At 41.3% G+C, this 20,633-nt stretch overlaps 1 protein-coding gene across 4 annotated transcripts in view; it reads right to left on the bottom strand.

Annotated features, from left to right (window-relative positions):
* The window catches only part of vps50 (VPS50 subunit of EARP/GARPII complex), an 85,585-nt gene that overhangs the window by 33,706 nt on the left and 31,246 nt on the right, over positions 1–20,633 (bottom strand). For all 4 annotated transcript variants that reach the window (XM_031854268.1, XM_031854269.1, XM_031854267.1 and 1 more), the window contains 6 exons: positions 13,616–13,748; positions 5,992–6,083; positions 5,723–5,817; positions 4,227–4,325; positions 2,669–2,759; positions 1,877–2,062 (listed from right to left, as the gene is read on the bottom strand). In XM_031854268.1, the coding sequence (XP_031710128.1) occupies positions 1,877–2,062; positions 2,669–2,759; positions 4,227–4,325; positions 5,723–5,817; positions 5,992–6,083; positions 13,616–13,748 (696 nt within the window). The remainder of the gene's footprint in view (positions 1–1,876; positions 2,063–2,668; positions 2,760–4,226; positions 4,326–5,722; positions 5,818–5,991; positions 6,084–13,615; positions 13,749–20,633) is intronic.

The raw sequence follows: 20,633 nt of genomic DNA, 5'->3' as shown, positions 1-20,633 counted from the left end.
TATATATATATATATATATATATATATACACACACACACATAAAAAGTGGGTGTCAGGGCACCTGTGTACTTTCGTCTCCCCATCCTTGAAGAGGAAAACTGTTTTGTTTAACAAATAAGCCTTGAAGGAACAACCCAAATGATTTCTGACTTTATGCTCGTCAAAGGAGGAGCACTTATGTATAACATCCACAGTACTAATATTCTCTGGATCACTGTATTCATGCATTCGATATCTGGTTGAACCCAATAGAAGCCTTGACAGACATTAGGTGTGTTTTCTTCTCTCCGTCTTGTGGTGTCACATCAGTCTGTGATCAGAGCTGAGAAGTGACAGTCGTAATGCACAAAAGATGTTATTATTATTATTATTATTATTACTACTACAGCAGTAGTGCTGCTTACCAAGACCATAAGACCGGCAGAGTGTTTGAGCTCCAGTTGCCTGCCGAATAATAAGGATTTGTCAGCTACAGAGAGGCAATGCTGCTGTGTGTGTGTATGATGGCAAAGAAAACTTTCCTCAAGGAACAAGAGGGTCTTGACGTAAGACTAGGGTAGCTGCTAACAGTACTTTGCAAATGCATGTACGAGGAATGCACCGATCCAACTTTTTTCTGTCTCGATAGCGATTTCTGAGCTTTGGGTACTGATCCGATACCAGTGTTTCATTAATAAGCTGTATCCCTCACTGTGTGGACGTGACTGGGATCCATCTTTTATGTGCAAGGCAACATCAGGCCTGACCTAAATATTGCTTTCCTAACTCTGTAAAACAAAATGCAATAAATAAATACATAGATATATTTATTGAAATGTTATTTATTATTAGAATAATCAATCGTGCAACAGCAACTTGGTCAACATTTTTCGAAATTAACAGGAACTGCAATTCAAGTGTAAACCTTTTTAATGCAGCAACAATTGGTCAACACTTAAAGATGTTAAAATTAATTAAATAAATAAATGTAATGTATATAGTTGTATTGTCACCGATGTTTGAGTCAGCACTGGCCCAATATCTGATAGAAAAAAAACGAGAAATGAATTCATCTAAGTGTTTTCAAACTTTAACTTTTTTTTTTCCGTGGTCCTGGTGGTCATCAGTATCGGTGCAGCACATACTGCAGGATGTGCATTGTGTAACCACACAATAGGAGCCACTGTTGTTGCTCAATATAATGGTACAGACAATGCCCATTATGTTTTCAGATTAAGATTCGTCAGGCAAGCAGAAGAGCTTGCTTTCAGTTGTTGGACAAGACAACAGGCTCACAAATTAAGCTTGGCTGCTCCTCTGGGTGTGAAGATGCAGTTGCACAAAGCACACTGATGGATGAACGGTGAAACAGGCTGTTTAAAGAAAAAGACTACTAAGCAGTGAAACATTTTTATTTTAAGGTAAAGTGCTGCCTATTTATATTTAACATAAAACAGAGTAGAAATACGTTTCTACGAAATAAAAAGGTTTCTAATATATACTAAACGCTACACTGTAGACTACACAATAGTACTAAATGTTGCTAAGAAAAATGTGTTGAATTTGTTGCAGCACAAAACAATCATCGAATATGACTACATTATTACATGCAGCTCTAATATTAAGTTTATTTTTTGCTTTGCCAATGAATCTACCCAAGGAGTTAATTTGCTGTTTAACAGCTGATATGACATGTCAGACCATGTGTCAAAGTGTTATAACAATCATGCATCAGAACGTAGTGTGTTATGGCCCTGGTGAGGACAGCTCAATGGCTGCTGTAAACAACTCGATGACCCACAGTGATTATGTCCCGATTAATCAACTTGGATCTTCATTACCGTGTTTGGTGATGCCCTTCATTACCGTGATTTGGTGGTTGCGGTTTCCACTTACCCCGTTCGATGCCAGCACATCCTCCGTCTCCTCCTCTTTGTTCTCAGCATGCATCTCGAAGGGGTTTCCCTCCTGAAGGTACTGCTGGAACAGAGAGAGCTCGTCCTGAGCCGTGCTGGTCGAGGACGCGGCCCGTTTGCTCGGGGAAACAGACGGAGAGCGGCACTGGCCCATGAACTTAAACTCCTGGATTGGAGAAGACGGGACAGAGACAGACAGGGATTAAAGGGTTAACGGTCATTGCCTGTTAGCCTATAAGTAATGTATACACACACTATTCTCAAGGCATAGGTTTTATTATAGGGATTCTTGGGCATGTGTGTTTGTTGCAAAACGTGCCCAAGCAAGACAGACGTGAAAGGGAAAACAAGATGCATGAAATTGAAATAAACTAATTTGAATTAACTCCATTTGTCTTTGGGACAGCTCTATCTTTCCATTTGTCATTTCTGTTTCTTTCTTCTTCTGTGAAGTGAGCTGGACATGTAAACACAAGGATCTTTTATGTGAGTTGGTTATATAGAATATGTCCGTGAGATACTGGATATCGATACGTGATCAACATTACGCTCCGATACTCTTCATCTGTGTTATATAACATGCAGTGAACTTTACTCCTCCTATGGGAGGCTGACACACTTGCACACACATAGACCATTGAGCAGGATCCCCTGTGTTTCATATCATTGTGCAAATTTCACAGCAGGGGGTGCGTGCGACGAGAGACAGCGTAGGATGGATGAATGCTACCGTGCTTCCCTTTCTCTCCTCAGTGACGGGATTCTTACTCACATGGAGCTGGGCGATGTTAAAGTTAGACTTCACTGGGCAAAGTTCCCACGTCTCATTTTCCAGAAACATCCTCAGCTCTTCCAGTCGTGCCCTGAGGGGATGAGAGAAAAAGAAAAAGTTACGCGAATAGAGTAAGACACGAAGAAGAAGAAGTGGAAAAGAAGAAGTGGAAAAGAAGAAGTCAACATGTGTCCATCGCTGACCAGCAGTGAATTCAGGTCCGTTTACAATCCGAGAGTCCAGATTAAGTGTGCCGACATCAAAAAGCCTGCAAAGGTCACTGATACACAGTGAAAAGGAAGGTGTGTGTTTGTGTGTGTGTCATGTTTCCATGTTAACTGTCGTCAGAGCTCGAGACAGCCACCCTGATGGTAGGTCAATATCAGGTCTCGCTGTGTGAAATGTCAAAGCAGTGGAACACTGCAGTGGCCCGTGTTACTGAAAGGTGTTTGAAGTGTGAGAAGTGACAGAATAAGGAACGGTGGCGTGAGACAGGGAAGCCTTGTGGCACAGAAATATGGAAGGGATATCAAATGCATTGAAAGTCAGTCCCTGTTGGTGCATGCTGGCATCTTGTGCTGCAGTTATATTCCTCTAATGGAATGCAACGAGAATTAAAAAGGACATTAAAGCTTTGAAAACATTTCAATCAATCGGAGAAAATAAGTTGGGGAAAATACAAGCAGACATTACCAACGGCGCAGCTCTTAGATACTTATCATGTCTGAACCCTGACAATGTCATTCTGTCCTCTGCACCCGTAGGCCAACAACACACCCACCCTGATGACTGAGTGTGTTACTGCAGGCCGCTGGCAGACCAATACAGGCAGCAGCCAGTCAAAGTTCACTGATGGGTAATCTCTTTGGGAATGACACCTGGCTGGAAAATGAATCAAACCCAATGTAAAGATGATGCACGCTGGAAGCCTGCCGGCCACCAGAGCAGATGTGCTGGTGGACACATTAGAGGCGTTGATAATATGCCATCACAATGCTGTCTGGTGTTCGCCTCCTCATCTTCTTCTCTCTCTCTCCCTGGAACTGTCACCTCTAACAATCTCTTTTTCACTTCCAATTCACACAGCATCCCATCATGCCTCCGTGTCTACCTCGATTGACAATTTGTGTCAAAGGAGTGAAGCTTTTTTTTTTTAGTGTATCTTTTCAGTGTATCTTGATGGCTAATCATAACACTGATCAATGCAAATCACATCTGATGATGTGTCGCTGTCTGCTTGAAAGCATACATATTCATGTGGTCGGCAGGGGGTTACATAATCAGGAGGTAAATGTGCTGCCAGCTCAGTGAGTGTTACCGTGTAATTACACATCTACTCCGAAGAGGGCTGCGCTGGGAATAGAGCACGGTTGTGATTGGGTGTAAAAGTTTCTGTCAAGCGACCCTGCTGTCTACCATCGTCTCAACGGCTTCAAAAACAAAAAAAAAACAACAAAAAAAAATTAAAAATGATAGATAGATAGATAGATAGATAGATAGATAGTCCAATTTTTACGCAATCAAGGTGACGATCCAGATGCAACAAAAGACAGCTCACCTGTGATAGTTTTTAAAGTAGTTGACACTCTGGCGCTTGATAGACTCCTGCAGGACCTCCGACTTGCTGCCGCAGAACTCCTCGCCCACCTGCATCAACCTGAAAGAGAAGGTTAAAGGATGAGGAAACGCATAACGACAGACCAAAATGAAGGGCAAAGAGAGAAGACAAAGGGATTTCTCACTGGTGCAGTTATCTGATGGAGCATGTAGTGAGATTACCCAGTGTAAGGAGAGTAGTAGTGGACTCTTTGATGGCTTGCGATTGATATTTAATTTATATGTGGTGCACATGCCTACAATGATGCAACCACCACAAGTTAGGGCTACCGTGATAAAGGTCATGATTTGATCTGTATGAGTAAATCAATGAAGTAGTCATTTTAAGGGTTTATTGCACAAAATATATACATTTCACTCTGTATCTTGATAATATGTGCTTCTGCATAAACCATCCTTAAATGTTGTGTCGGTTTCTTTTGCAGTCAAAAAATGTAAAAGTGATTTTCTAAATGATCAAAAACAGCCCTTTAGCCTGAAAGCCTCTCCAGGAAGACCACTGTGTGTGTGTGTGTGAGAGTGTGTAGGTGTAGGTGTTTGACTGACAGCTGAGCCAGCAGGGGCACACAGACACGATGTAAACAGACTCGCTCTGGTAACTGTAAACTGCCAGTCAAGGGACAGATAATGTTTTGTGAGCAGTGGTATTGAAGAAAAAGGACTACACGCGTGTCTGAATCTAAAGTAAGCCACCTAAAATAATCTATTTTGACATTTTAAGGTAGCTGAATACATTATCTCATCTACAGTGTGTACACAGATACCAACAGTCGTGCAAACAGTGGCTCCATTAGATCAACAAACACTAAATGTAAATTTCCTTTTTGGGGGTTTTGATTTGGGTCACAGGTCCTCAAATTCACAGAACAATTCAATAGGATGTCACAGATAGATACACATCATTTCAGGTGGACTTGAAAACATTAACAATAATATCCTGGATTCTCTTCCCTCCACCCACAAACTTGTTCCAGTCGAGTACAGGCTTCACTCCCACATGCAGCAGCAACGAGATGAGCAACGCGCAGGTCACTCCAAAGGGTGTGTACGCTTCCTATTTGTCGTCCATAGAAGTGCAAAACACACTGGAGTACATTATCATAACCAGAGTTAGTGTAATTATTAAAGTGTGGTGTTTTAAAAGGGTTTGGACTTACTGCCATTATAATTTCAACAAAGTCAATGATCATTTTCTTATTGGACAAAGGATTTTGTGTTTGTGTGTTAGTGCGTGTTCGCATAATCTCATTCAGTTAGTGAGCAAGTGACTGAGGAAAAAAAGAAGAAAGAGAGAGAGAGACTGCTTGTGAAAGTATATCGACCTGGAAAAAAGATTTAAAAAGACGAGGCAGAGAGAGGGACAGCAACGGCAAGATGATGAAGACCAATTAGAGGAAACGAGGGTGATGAGCTGGCTGCTCTGGTCTTGCGGCGTACCTGCTGATGACATCAAGCACCACTATGAAATCGTCGTACTTGAAGTTCGACATGTCAGTCCCCAGGATGTAGGCCTTCGCTTTCAACTGGACGTCCTGAGGACAGAAATGAGAGGGACACGGTGATTTGGACAAAAAATAAATAAAATCTGAGAAAATAAATAAATGAAAAGCAAAGCTAGGAGCGGACTTGTGGGAAGAGACATGGCAGCTTGTGGAACGACATGAAGAGTCATGCTTAGAGAGAGAGAGTGCACTATTCGTTCCAACCTGCCAGATCCGTGTCAGTCCGTGCTCCAGCTTCTTCTTCACGTAGCTGCGGTCCACCACAGACTCATCAGACTCTGCTGCCGCGGCACCATCTAGAGGTATTCAAAGACAGAACAAAGGCCGACTAACAACTGATAACCAGACTGAGGAAATTCAGTTTCCCTTTATCTGTTGCATTTATCTATTGTTCGACGGTGTCATTTGAGCATGACTCAAAGAATGGAATTTACTCATTTCAACGGACATCTGCACAATGATTGGATGAGCAGACTGGATCAGAATCCGAACAGAAGTCCAAAAGGACTATTCTTATAGCCGGTGAAGAAGCAAATGAAAAACATCTCTTTAATAATGATGAAATATGATTCCTCAGATGCAATAATAATGTAATATTATAATACAGGAGAAATATCACGTAGCTGATCTGCAGATCTGAAATGTGTGACTATTGTCCTTCATTGTTAGTTTGGCCATGTAAACAGTCTGTAGGCTGAATACTGTGAGACTTTTTTTTTGTCCAAAAGTGGAAGTCAGCCAGCATTTGACAGGTCCCTCAAGTCCCTCAAGTCCCTCAACAGAGCAAAGACTGACAATATGACAAAACCGGATGACACTTGCATAAGGTGCTGAGGACAGGCAGCCTGAAAATTAAACCAACGTGGTTCCTCCTCCATCACCTCACTGTCCTCTACTTTGTGTTGTTTTCTCACCGATCAGATAGAATACCATGTGGAGCAGCAGACACTACAATGTCATAGTAGCTGCAATACTTTCCCCTGGCTGGAAATTGCTTCAATCAGACTGAAGCTGCTGGCTCACTCCGTTTGAAGTGGATCTCTGGGAAAGCCAGCAGCAGTGTGCCTGTGAGCTCTCAACCCCACCTTAAAAAACTAAAAAAAGTGAGAGACTCATCTTGGTGACGGGTCAATGATTTTGTAGTTTGTCTTCTCTTTTGTTACTGGGCTTAATATAAGTCTCTTTTAAAATGAATAAATGCCACAACGTACACATTGAACATATACGTTTTAAAGTCTGCTATACAGCTACAGGGCTACGCTCCTCTTTTTGGATTTAGTGTCACCAAGATGATTTTGCAATAAATATGCTGGAAGCCTCCAACTCAATCGTTCATGAACAACATTCAGTGCAGCGCGGTATATAATAAACACAAATAACAAGTCCAAAAGCATATTCACAACAGTTTCTCAGCCGGAGAGAAAGAAATAACTCTGGTCATGGCCCGATAGCCAAAACCTCAGAAGAAGGACCAAGTGTGCGCACATCCAGGCAGAGACACTCCGGCGCAAGACAAAAAGTACTAAACTGCAGAGCACAAACGAGGTCTGCACACAGTTAGGCTACACATAAACAGTGTATTTCTCTTTTTAAGGAAACGTTTTGATCTGTGAGACCTTCCTCAAGCCTTTAAACAAGAACCAAAGTAAAACATTTAAAATGCTGCAGCATCCGTTTTAAAATATACTGCTCTCTTCTGGTTAAAAGCATTCTCTTAAAATACTGGACAAGAGTGATAATTTACAGGCAAACGAAACAATCCACACACTGAATCCATCTCCATGTGCTCCAATCACAGGCAGGAGATCAGATTATTGATGAGAAAGACATTCAAGAGGACAGAATTTAAGAGCCGCTCAAGAGCACTGAAGAAAACATAAAAGTGTCACCGCCTGAATACGTGTGGATCTCGTTTTGTTTGAGATCAAACACACACACACACACACACACACAGCCATTCATTCACCATGGAACCAGACGATGGTTAGACACATTAGTCAGGCATGAATCACGGGGAGTGTTTTTCTTATTCTGAAGCAGTGAGATGGTTGAAAGACCTAAAGCCTAAAACATACAAACACATAATTTAACTCGGCTTGACTCAAAGATCTCCGAGCTGCAGTCAAAACAGAGCAACTGTAGAGAGAACCCGCTAAGTGAGGTGTTTGTCTTCTGAGCGAGTCCATAAATAGCTCTCATGCCATTTAACCTGTTTATATAACAAATAAACACTTATTTCCCTTTTTAGGGCAAAGAATGTTACTTAATAGCAAAATGTCATATCGAATGTCACCTATCCAATCCATTAAAAGAGAGTCCAAACATGAACGTTCTTACACCCACACACTGAGTATATCTAATTGTGTGAATATAGTAACGGAGAGCAAGAGAAAGGGCAGGAAGAGTTGAAGAAAGCCTTCTCAACTGGATGAAAAAAGATAAAGAAAAAACGATCAAAAACGATCTCAAGAGGTTAAAAGGTTTGAAAAACCAAAAGACAGAAGTGGGGATCAGTGAGCCTGGATTAATCAGAGCTCCTCAGGAACCTCAAAGTGTGTGAAGGTATTACTTTATGGGGATAGAGGGGAAAAAAAAAGAGAAGAGCTTAATTCGCCAATATGACGCGTTTAAAAATGAACAGGCAGGTTGTTTAAGTGCAACACAAATATATGTAAGCGTAATCCTGGGATTATACATTTAGAGCTTTATATTAGCTGATGGAGCCAGTGTGCAGGGGTCGCTAGCAGCTCAAGGCTACATAGCCGCTAAAGGCAAACCGAATCTCCGACTGAAATGGTTGCGGACCAGTTGCATCATGGGTAATGTAGGCACCAGGTTTTGATGTGGAATAAAAGAGACGACATCTCTGGTTCTGCTGCACTGATTTTAGGGCTAAACGACTAATTGCAAATAGTTTGACTGATGCTGCAATTGCGATATGATTTGCGATATTTGTTTTATCATTATTTTCATTTAAAAAAAACATATTGAAATGCTTATAAACTGTCCATTGTGAGTCTGACAAAGCGATATAAGTGCAATGCTAAATGGGTTGAGTGCTCTTCGTCATGACTCATCAATGAATCATTACCAACCCTAGCAGCTGACCGTATCTCTGAGAAACCAAGTGGAAGACGACGTGCTTGTCCTACAGCATGCAGCCTAGTGCGCCTCACACGGTTTTCTCACTGTGTTGTTCCGTTTCATCAGTCTGTATGTAGACCCCCATTTTACCCACAGGACCCGTGTTAATCGCACTCCGAGGCATACCATTAGCAGCAAGAGAGGCTCTGCTCGCCCGTATTATAGATTCTGACAGAAGGCTCAATACACCAAAGAGGAGAAGAATCCTCCAGAGAGGTTCTCATGTCAAATTTTATTGCAATAGCTTGGCACAGTGGGGTTCCTTTAATATACGTCATTAATGGGTCCATGCCTCCCATTGTCCACCGCAATAATGTTAATAAGAAGCTTAGCCGAGCATTAAGTTCAAACTATATTTTGTATTTAAACAAGGAAAAGAAATTCTGTCAATTGAAGAATAAATCCTTGGTTTCAAATACAACTAGTTTAAGAAGTTTTTATAATAAAGTGTATGCCTTGTACAGCAATCTTCATTATTTATCCCTCATTTATCTCACTGAATTTGCAATCAAAAGAATCTTAAAGGCTATTAATATGCTTACGTGTTTGTTTCAGAGTCCGACAGTTTCAAGACAACTTTGGTTAATAATCGTACGAGTGCATTAAGAACATGAACCCGGGTATCAGGAGTCAGAACGGTTGTTTTAAAGGAGCTCTTTCACAATAGATTGTGGTTAACCTCTTCACCTACATCACAGACGTTTATCTTCTTCTCCCAAAGGCTGATTGCAATCATCACATTCAGAAGTGGGTGTGACACATCAGGGTTTTCCTTGGTGTGTGTATTTATATGAAGTAAATGGTCTCGGATTCCGACCTGCCCTGGGAGTCTGCTCATGATGCATTTTAAATCCATTGTCATCTTCTCACATAGTATTACCTCCACAGTCAATACTGTCCTGTTATAGCGCAATAATTTAACAATGACATCGTGGCAGGGTTCAATCAAACATGTCTGGGAATTTCAGAGAGTCTTTAAACTGGTTTTCAAACACTGTCCTTGAGAGCCCAATAACATTGGTTTGAGTTAATAAGGACAGAACGAGTTTAAACAATTGCATCACTCCCAAAAAAGCCAAAAGAACAAAGGGGCTTGGGAGAAATTGTGATACGTCAACTTGACATCTCTGGATCTCATTTAATGAGCACAAGTGGGAGTGAGAGTGTGTGAGAGCAAAAACATTTGGCGAGAGCATCACTGGATGCTGGATGCGAAATATATCCGATCAGGCAGGTCGCATTGAAGTGTGGACACACATATGGGGACACATACGATCCGGAGCATCCAATCAGAGAGGTCGCTTTGTATAGACGAGTGTAACCACGGTCTGAAACATGTTTAAAATGCTAAAACACAGAATACTATTGGGAAGCATTGGCCTGTCGCACTGCACCATATGGTTAACAAACCCCACTAAATTTCAAGGGATTACATTCCATCACACTTTAAACCCGATACATTTTTGATGTATTTATTCAGTGTTGATTTGGTGCAGTGTTTTTTTAATTCACATGCACACCGTAATGTGTTGAAAGGCTTGGTTACAATGTAACTTCAGAACTGGAAATGCATTTGAAGGGCTTGCAAATAAATCCAATTACTTTACACACATGATCTATAAGTATATCTGTAAATATAGAAAATAATTAGATTGGAGCTAAGTCAGATTTGCCACGGTGGAACATGAATAGCATGAATAGAAAAGTACGATGAAATAGGTCTATCAAAAATTTAATTACAATATGTACTGGTGGAGGTCAGTGAAACAAAACATAATTCACATAACACGCTCTCTAGTTTAGTTTATATGCATGTTACTAATGAGTAATAATCAGGCGTGAAGGCCAACTCCCACCCAGACTGCTGAAAGCTGATTTATTTTTTTATCATAGCAGAGCAGACAGCCGCCATACATTTCAAAATGTATGGCCATGCTCTGTATGAACATGTAACCGATGAACAAACTGGCCATTTATATTTTCTTTCACACACACACCACCCCCCCCCCCCCCCCCCGTTTTAATCTATTCCGTCAGGTCGGGATAGGACCCTGGCCCATATTCCTTCCTGAAATAACCTTTCCTTTCATCAAGTGACAAAATTAATTGCTGAAACATTACACTGACCTGCTCGATATGTCAGGTGGCCAAAGGATTAAATTCAATGCAATGCTCTTTTTGCATTCTCAATGAGGTGAGAGGTGTGTGTGTGCGTGTGTGCTTGTGTGCGTGTGTGCGTGTGTGCGTGCGTGTGAGGAGTGATCTTCAGTGGGCTTGACGGTTAAGACTTTGACGGCCTCTTGTGTGAGATGGAGGTCCCTGCCTGCGGCGGTCATACTCAACAAATGAAACAAAAAGCCTGCACAGTTAATCATTAGTCTGATGGACCCTGCACACACATTAGCGCTGAGGGAGGAAGGTAAAAGCCGGGACAAAAGCAGGGTCAGGGACACCTTTACACAATCAAATAGCGAGATGATAGATGGACCTCGTGAAAGGTAATGTGGTGTGTGTCCTCTCACATCTCATGAAGGACGTAGAGGACTGCCACCAACCATTCAGGACATCTTTGTGTCCTCATCCCGTCGCCTAATGAATTCTGTACAGTATGGGAAATGGAAATGAGCTACCTTTCAATACACAGCAGGAAGCTACCAGCTAATTTGACAGGTCTGTATTTGCAGCTAATATCTGACAAAGTCTTTGGCAGGGTGAATGATGAAACAGTGGTGAGGTGGAAGAAACAAAGAGCTATAAACCAAATCCAGTACGGTTTACTTTTTTTTACACCAGTAAGAAATTAAACTTCTTGTGGAGCTTACTGCTAAACCACAAAGTATGTATTGCCTCGACAACTGAGCTTCTCGCGGCTCATGTTTTCACATCTGGCTGACTGAAGGCAGGAAGGACAGAGGCTGAGACACAAGTCAGACTTTTCATGTTGATCCAGATGTAAGCTTTGGGTTTGGACAGATGTGGTGTTCAGTCGTCTTGCTGTTCTCAATGGGCCGTAACTTGAGTGCAGCTTTACGGAGTTTCCAGTGGAGAGTCGGTGTACTTTATACTGTCATCGGCACAAAATCTACAAAAGAAGAATGAGTTACTTGCTTTTTCTTTTCTAAAATGACAACGTTTTGGGATCTGAATGATATCGGAAGGTCAAGAATGTCACTGGGGACGACATTAAAAAAAACTACGAAATGTGGAAAAAGTCTGTCATTGTATCTGTAAACGGTACCTTCGTGAACTGCAACAGCTAGACATGAAGGTCCTGTTTGTATTAGCTTAAAAACAGAGCACACTCAAAGTCACGCATGACACATTTCCATAAGAAAAATATGCATCACTCATGCTTCATCACCTGTGCAAATATTTATCCTTGAAACCCATACGGCTGGGTCACTTTCATTTCACAATGTAAATCCAACAATGTGTACATATCATTTATATTCAAGTAATTAGGACAGATTGTCAAACCGATTTATATTTGATAACGCTACAAAATGAATACAAACAAACAACCAGAGAGATACTGCACATCTGTATAACTACAACATCTCTTTGTATTAATGGAGAAAGGAGGACGATGATCTCGACACTGAAAGGGAGCTTAGTAAATGCTGAAAAATATTATGCCTCTTCAGCACCCGAACCACTACACTGCACATGTTCATTACTCTTTTCATGTGCCAATCATTCCTTTCTGTGAGCTAAAACGCTGATGAACCCACGGTAAGTTGAGTTCCCACAGCCATGAAAGAGTGGCACTCCTGGGCCAAGTCTTTGTAAACTGAATCTGTGTAAGCAGAACGTAGGTTTTGTGTTTATGAAAATCTAGAGAGAGAAAACAGCTGACAAAGAGAGATTTAAAAATAAAAACCAGAATATTGCCTCGTTGTATACCTACCCATAAGTTTACATCCACGTATGTCCAAAATATCATCAATTCATCATTTTATACTATCAGACATTTGTGTGATATTGTCATAATTAGCATATACACTCGTGAGGTATGCGAGGTTGCCCTGGTACTGTGCATGTGCTTGTGTGTGTGTTCGTAGGTCCTTGGCTGGGTGCAGGTGAGATGCCAGCACCCTAATTGGGAACACCTGGCCGGTGATTCCTGCAGCTATTAAACCCCGCCTGCCCAGACGCCAGTCATCTCTGTCTGTCTCCACCAACCTCTGTTGCGTTAATACTTTCTTTCAATAAATCTGAGATTGTTACTGCAAATCTGGTGTGCGTCTCCCTCCTTTGTTGCGGCCCACGAGCCGGGCGTAACAAATTAGGACCCATGACCTTTGATCTTCAAAGTCTGATCAGTTCAACCTTCAGTCCAAGTGGACGTTTGTGTCAAATTTGAAGAAATTCCCTCATTCATGAGAATAGAACGGACAGACAAACCCGAAACTATAATGCCTCTGGCCACGGCATTCGCCGGCAAAGAGACATGAAAAGGAAAGAGAGTTTGAGGCGCCAAATATCAGTTTTTTGCAAGACAGAATGTTTCCAAGTGAGAGGTCGTTATTGTATCTGGTGTTTCCTAATCTGTGTGCTTCTACAAGGAACTGAGCACCTCTTTGTGGTATTTGGAAGGTCAGAACAAATAGAGTAGTGTTGCAGAATATGAAGTGATTGTGAAAGATTACAAAGGTCATCGGGATAAACGGGTACAGTCTCTTACCTGCAGTGGGCGTGGTCTCATGCCTGTCCTGCTCCTCGTGCCACTGCATGGTGCGGTGGTAGCTGAGCATCACCTCCCACAATGCCTTGCACAGATCTGTCAGGCAGGGAATGTAGCTGTCCATGGTGATATGCTGCCAACAGAGAAGTGAAGAGGAGAGAGAATATGAATTTAGTGTTGTCTGTTGCATAACCTAGCAGAAAAAAAAAGGAAACGTGGAGTTATGAAACACACACTTCTGGACAACTTTAACATAATTACAAGATTCAGAAAGAGACTCAAACCAAAAAAATAAGCTGATCAACTGTCCTCCGTTAAATCTAATTGAAGACTTTTTATACTCATCATTCAAGGACACTGTGTTGGAAAATATCCATTTTATGTGTCACTAGAAACGCTTTCAACTTATGTAAGAGCTAATTAATGTAAGGACTGATTATAATAATTATGTTTTGCACATTTGGTTATACAATGACAACTTGAGTTCAAAATGAACATCTGATGATTCTCAAATGGCTCTCACAGAGAGTACTATAGAGCTATAACATATAGAAATATACAGTATGTATATATAAAAGCAATACATCCGCTATGATATAATGTCCATATGCCCAAAGCTTGAAGTGAGTTTTTGCTTTCCACTGCCTGGAAAGATGTGTGTGTGTTAAAAGTGCAGCATGGCCCATGCTTAGCCACTGACACAGTTCAGGGCTCTACTGAACAACTCAACAATAGAGTTCTGTCAACACGTCCAGAGACAAATGAATCACTGTCAGATCGAACAGCGCTGACGACAGCAGCCACACTTTACTTTGTTCAAGCGGTCGCAGAGCTCCGCTTCCTTTCACGAAAGCACTGTCAATATAAACAACGGAAAACTCACACTCTGATGATGGCTGTAATAAAAAGACCCCAACTGTGCACTCACTAACGTGAGTGAAGCCCCACTCCTTCTTCTGGCTTTTGTCTCTGAGTGACAAACCACCACTTGCCAGGTTCAGTGAGACATCTGAGCTACTTTCACCACTGCAAGGAATCAGCAAGAAGTCAAGTAATGACCGCCATCCCAAAAGATGTTAATGACAGAGCTGTTGCCCAAGGCAGCTAAATTGCACAACAGCCTCCGCTGCTGTCAAGCACTGTCGTTAGAGACAGCGTTGAAATGCTATGAATTTATAGACCATTTCTCAGAAACACACTGAAGTTTAACAAGTGGGCAAACACTTGCAGCTCTACAAGTTAAAAGTGTGAAAAATGAAATAGTCAACATTATTAAAATAAAGAAGTTTGTGATGTACTAGAACGCATTAAAACACATAATATTAGAGGTGAGGTGATGCTTTCATTAACATCAGACGTTTAGCTATCCACTCTGAATTGTGTATTAAAACAAAACACCCTGCAAACCCTCTAATGATGACTATCATTTATGCACTTACCAGTGTAATAAATCCTCATTTGAATTTGTTTGCTAGAGTGAACATTAATCACTCTTTTCTTCCTCATCTCCAAATTATCATTTCAACACCAAAACAACAAACCTGCGTGACCACAGCAAACTGTTCACAGTGGTGAATAGTACACTTAATCAATCACACAATTAGGGGAACTTTCTTCTTTTTTTTTTTTAGGAAAAGCAGTCTATGGCACCCATTGCAACCGCAGAATGTGCAGTCAGGTGTGTACAAAGAAATACAATAAAAATAAAAGCTTGTGTCTGTAAAGAAATGCGCTCTAAATACCAGATTATATGATCCCGATAAATAATCTTTCAAGTTATGTCGCTGCACATTGTGTCACGTAAATCTACTGCGGTCTAGTTCTAGTTCCTGTTGAGTACAGGGTGCATGATGCAGGTGCAACTGTCAATAAGGCTGACAGGTCTGACATAGTAAGACAGAATTGTGGTCGTGAAAAATGAACCCTAAAGATACAATATCCATCACAACACTGGACTGCTGTACAATAACACCTAAACAAACTTGATTTTCTGCAATATCAATAGTGCTTGTACTAAAATATAACAGTATTCTGGTTATACCATTGATGTGTGTCCACTATCAAACATGACATAAAACACTAACAAACATATCCATTATATAGTAATAATACATGCATTACTAATGTATAGTTTCTACTATGGGTACTATACTAGAGTTGTTATTTCCCTGAACAGTCAAGGAAAATAGTTGATCACCGGTGCTGAAGTGACCTGAAGTAAACAAATACAGAAAAAAATATAGCTTCAGTTACAAACCGCCTCCAGAACCACCGGTCAGAGAGGTAAGCTAATGAACCAGCTTGGACAAAACAAGGCTTACATTCGACATCCCATGTTCTCCACCAGTCAACCACATCACAGCAGCATGTTGCCGGGCAACTGAGGTGAGGGGAGATGATGGGGGGGGGGGTTGTGTGTTGGTGAGGATCTTCAGTGGGTTTGATGAGAAGAAGTACACCTGCACAGCACTGCTGTATTGTTCAGTGTGCAATGTGCATAAGTGTGTGTGTGTGCGTGTGTGTAGAGGAGTGCGCATGAAAGAAATGCCACACATTTTACAAAAAGAGATGTGCAAAGCGAGGGCAGGTAACCCTGACTTAGCTGATTCACTTTCTTTGGGAGAAGACAATCACACTCCGCCTCATTTCAAAAAAAGAATGGATAAACAGATTAACCTACAAGAGATTAAAAAAAAAAAAAAAAAAAAAAAAAAAAAAAAAAAAAAGTCAGCAATCTGTAAACCTGCTTTTCTCACACAAACACGCTCTTAAACACAATTTGGTGCACAACACATCTCGGCAGTTACGTGCAGTGTCAAGTGATTCCTCATATCTACTCAGAAAAGTCTCTTGAAATGACATTTTAAACACAAATCATATCATTACTGATTTATTCTACTGGACACGAAAATGATTGTCGTCGTTAAGGAGACGTTTCAGATTTTTTGGATTCTGGATGGCAAAAAAAAAATCAGTCTATAAGTGAATAAAGTCCAAAGTAAGTCAATGAGACATACAATTATCCTCTACGTAAAATATGACAAATGTATAATATAAATATTAAACCCTGTGGCTGAGTAAAAAAAAATAAATAAATAAATAAAATAAAATAAAATAAAATAAAAAAAAGAGTCTACTGCTTTACTTGAGTTGTTACTTACTGATGCTATCGCTAATGATGTTTTTGATAATTCAATTAATAGATGGAAAGGGACATATTTATGAACATCTGCTCCCCTGTTTCATGTTGTGCTTTTAAGCGCTTCATCACAACAAACTTGACATTTGCAACAACATCAAGGTTCATTGCACATGACGACTCTGTCAAAGGCATTGATGAATCTCCCTGGAATTCAGAGAGCTATTGCTATTCAAACCACAGATTCCCCCCCGAAAACACACAAGAACAATTCAGGCAACTAAAGAGAAAGAAATCGAACGAGAATCAAAAATCAAACAAATCATTCCTCCTCTGGGAAAAAGAGTCAAAAATAATGTGACAAACTATTCACCACAAACAAGACCAGTTTCCCTCCAAACGAGCTGCGGTGATATGATGGCAGTGGATTAGTGTCACTGTGTAATGATGCCATCAGCAGCCGTGATTAACATAGGGTAATAGCACTGCTTAACATGAAAAACGCAACAGTGGCATCATCCACTCCACCGCCTCGCAAAACGGTCCACACTTCAGATCCGTGACTGCACCGACGGGTCAGCCAATACCAAAATAATGGGACACTGCACCGTTTGAGAGTGGGATGGATCACGGTGGGTTACTGAGCCGTTGTTTGATATTATTGGGGCGATATCATGGCTTTCTGAAAAACAACACTAAAAGGCTAAAGTCACACGAGCAGCTTCTAGAGGCTGCGATGTCCATTACAGCCTATGATAGGACAGAATGATGAGGAAAGAGGCTGGCCAATAATGATGAGATGTGGATGTAAAATTAATAAGACCCTTTCATAATCACAACCGACCTTTTCCGAGTGTTCCCGTTTCCCTTGAATTTTAAGTTGCATAACTAAGAAGGCAAGTTCAGGAGGTCTAATGTGGCTCTAACAATTTTCTTAACCTTTATTTATCGGGGGGGAACAGCAGCTGAATCGACAAACACACAGAGTCCACAACATTAACACGTTCTCCATACTGTGCAGCTCCACTGGAGCAGGTGACCATCCAATGCCTTGCTCAACAGCAAACCATTGCCATTTGTTGAAAGCGTGGAAAGCTTAGTTTATTTCCCCCAAACACATTCTCTGCTGATTTGAAAGAGAATCTTACTAGCGAGAACGTCTTTGGAAACCTCCATAAAGTCCCAAACAACAGAGAAGCCACCTCAGTCTAGTGTGTGCGTGTGTGTGTGTGTGCGCACCACATCAGCTACATAGACACTTATTTCACATGGGTTCTTCAGTTAGCTCTCCTTTTGAAGGCAGGTACAATAAGATAATCCACCGTAAGAAGTAAAAGTAAGCAAAATATTTGCGCTCCCCATAAAATTCACTGCACACCAGAGGTGAGCGTTGTGTTGTCCAATCAATGGGTGATCCGATCGTGAGGCGGGGCGGCGGGAGGAGGAGGAGCTAAGTCACAGGGCGCCAGTGAAATGACAGAATGGATGACTTGTTTGTGTCTGGGTTTTACCCGGATGCCAATATAATAATCATCTCAGCGTCTGATGGAGCTTTAACATATTCAAAACCTTTAAGAGAGACGGCCAACTGGGTTGTAATTAAGGATTTAAATTTACTCGTCACTGCTGATTAACAGGGCTCAGCGGGCGGACATGCTGCTTCACCAGAAACGTCTCTAAATGCACAATAGGGTGCAGATTCTAGAGATTATTTTTTATTAACATCTTAGTTCTGATAGTAAGTTAGTTCAAATTGCCTTAATATTCATTGACAATCATCCCTTGTAACGTCACTATACGATCAGCAATCAGCGCAATACTACAGCAGACAGGCTTCAAATGCGGCCAGCGACACAGATGGACAGTCTGTGGGTGTTCACATGCCTCTTCATTTGAGTGTGCGCCTGTGTGTGGATGTGTTGCCCCATCAATCACGATCACACAGCCCGGGGTGCAACGGCACGTCCCATCAATCTTAAGAGTGTTTGTACAGTATAATGTGTGTGTGTGTGTGTGTGTGTGTGTGTGTGTGTGGGGGGGGGGTATGAGTGGGATCATCCAGGCAACACGGTGCGCTGACAGGTTATCTGACACAAGTAAACACTAGCATGTGTCCGTAACTTCTGAACAGTTGCATGCACACGATATTTGAGAGGATCCATGACGCAGATGTGCAGTAAGTCGAATGACAGTTGAAGGTTCTCCATTTGACATAAACTGAATATAAAACATCACAAAAGTGTGGGAAAAATAGAAAGAAGTCCATTCATTTTCATACTTAAACATAATTTAGGTCATGTGAGGCAGATTATCCTGTTTTGTGAAAGAAATGCATAATCTGAATCTTTCAATTTCTCTGAAATTGTGTTTTATCTTATCTTTTGAAATTCATTCAAGATAACGGTTTAAAAACAAGCGTGATTTATAGATAAATCTTTACTGTATTTACATTGTTTCACCTTAAAACTAAATATCAAGTTTTATCAAATTACTCCCTGATGATATTACATTAAAGTGTCTTTAATAAAAGCGTATATATTAAGAGCTGTCATGGTGACACTATTCTCTTATGACAAGTCATTTTCCACCTTATTTACAATACCAGTACAATATAAATATGCACTTAAAGTTACGGTCATAAGCATTCATAAGCAAATTGTATTGTTGATACCGGTATAAGAATCCTGTAGTACAGTGAATCAGTGTATTCATAGCCACTCTGGTAAAAGGAAAGAGTGGAGCCGAGTACATCATGTATAACAGCAGCCGCTGGTGAAACTAACAAGCCAAACGTCCTTGCGAGAAAGCTGTCGCCCCACAACGATGAGAGAGAACTCTTACTGAGAACTCATTAATATGCATCAGCAGCATATATATATATATCATGAATTGAACATTGCTTCTTCCATGCCACTTACCAACTGGGGAAGGAAAACACGCATAAAGAGAAAAAAGAAGCGGTGAGAGACAGAGAGGTAGCACAAAGGTAAGAGGTAAAGGGCAGGGCGTTGTAGATAAGAGCACAGCTGGCAATGCCCAGCAGAGTAAAAGCTGTGCAGTCAGACAGCAAGGCCACACAGGGAGCTACACAGTCAGGGAGAATCGATCACAACCGACACATCGGGAGAGACTTAAGAAACAAATTGTACCCTCCGATGAGGCAGGGATAACCTTTACCTACATCTCCACACGGTACTGTAGGTCACACTGTAACACCACTCCCTGGGAGAAAGAAAAACTCACTCTCAGCAGAGCTAATGATGGACTGGCTGAAGCCACGGCTTACTGGCCATGCAAATGATTTATTTTGATGTGGAGGGAAAGAAAAAGACAGAGAGGGAACTGAGGCCGGTGGGCCGGTATGGAGAGCCCCGTCAGAGAGCGCTGCTGCTGCAGTGCATTGGTTCTGTATGGCGAGATTAATCGTCTCATAGTGAGGGGCTGCGATATACGTATATACACATTTCTTTCCTCTCCATGAATCGCTTTCTCCTCTACGCCTCCATTTCACTCTACTGTGGAGAATCTGTAGAATCCCTTGTCATGAAATAAGGCTTTCTTCGAGGCTTTCTTCTAAGGCTTTGGCAGGAAATCAGGGGCACAACATGAGCAGCACGGCGTGGGAGTGTTTCATATGAACTTTCATCACAGCACTCTGCAGGTTTTGTTTTCTGTTCTATAGTAAGTTTTCACTTAACAGAGTGACAGTTTCACTGTCATCAAACAAAGAGAACTGAACAGAAACTTTTCAGGCTAAAATGCTATAGTATGCAGACAGAATGGGTGGAATAAATTGGCTTCACACACACACACACACACACACACACACACACACACACACACACACACACACACACCACACACACACACACACACACA

The sequence above is a fragment of the Anarrhichthys ocellatus genome, unplaced genomic scaffold, assembly GCF_004355925.1.
Source record: "Anarrhichthys ocellatus isolate YVR2014 unplaced genomic scaffold, GSC_Weel_1.0 scaffold14, whole genome shotgun sequence".
NCBI classification, from domain to species: domain Eukaryota; kingdom Metazoa; phylum Chordata; class Actinopteri; order Perciformes; family Anarhichadidae; genus Anarrhichthys; species Anarrhichthys ocellatus.
Note: the sequence above shows the minus strand (reverse complement) of the source record. Positions and strands in the feature narration are given on the sequence as shown.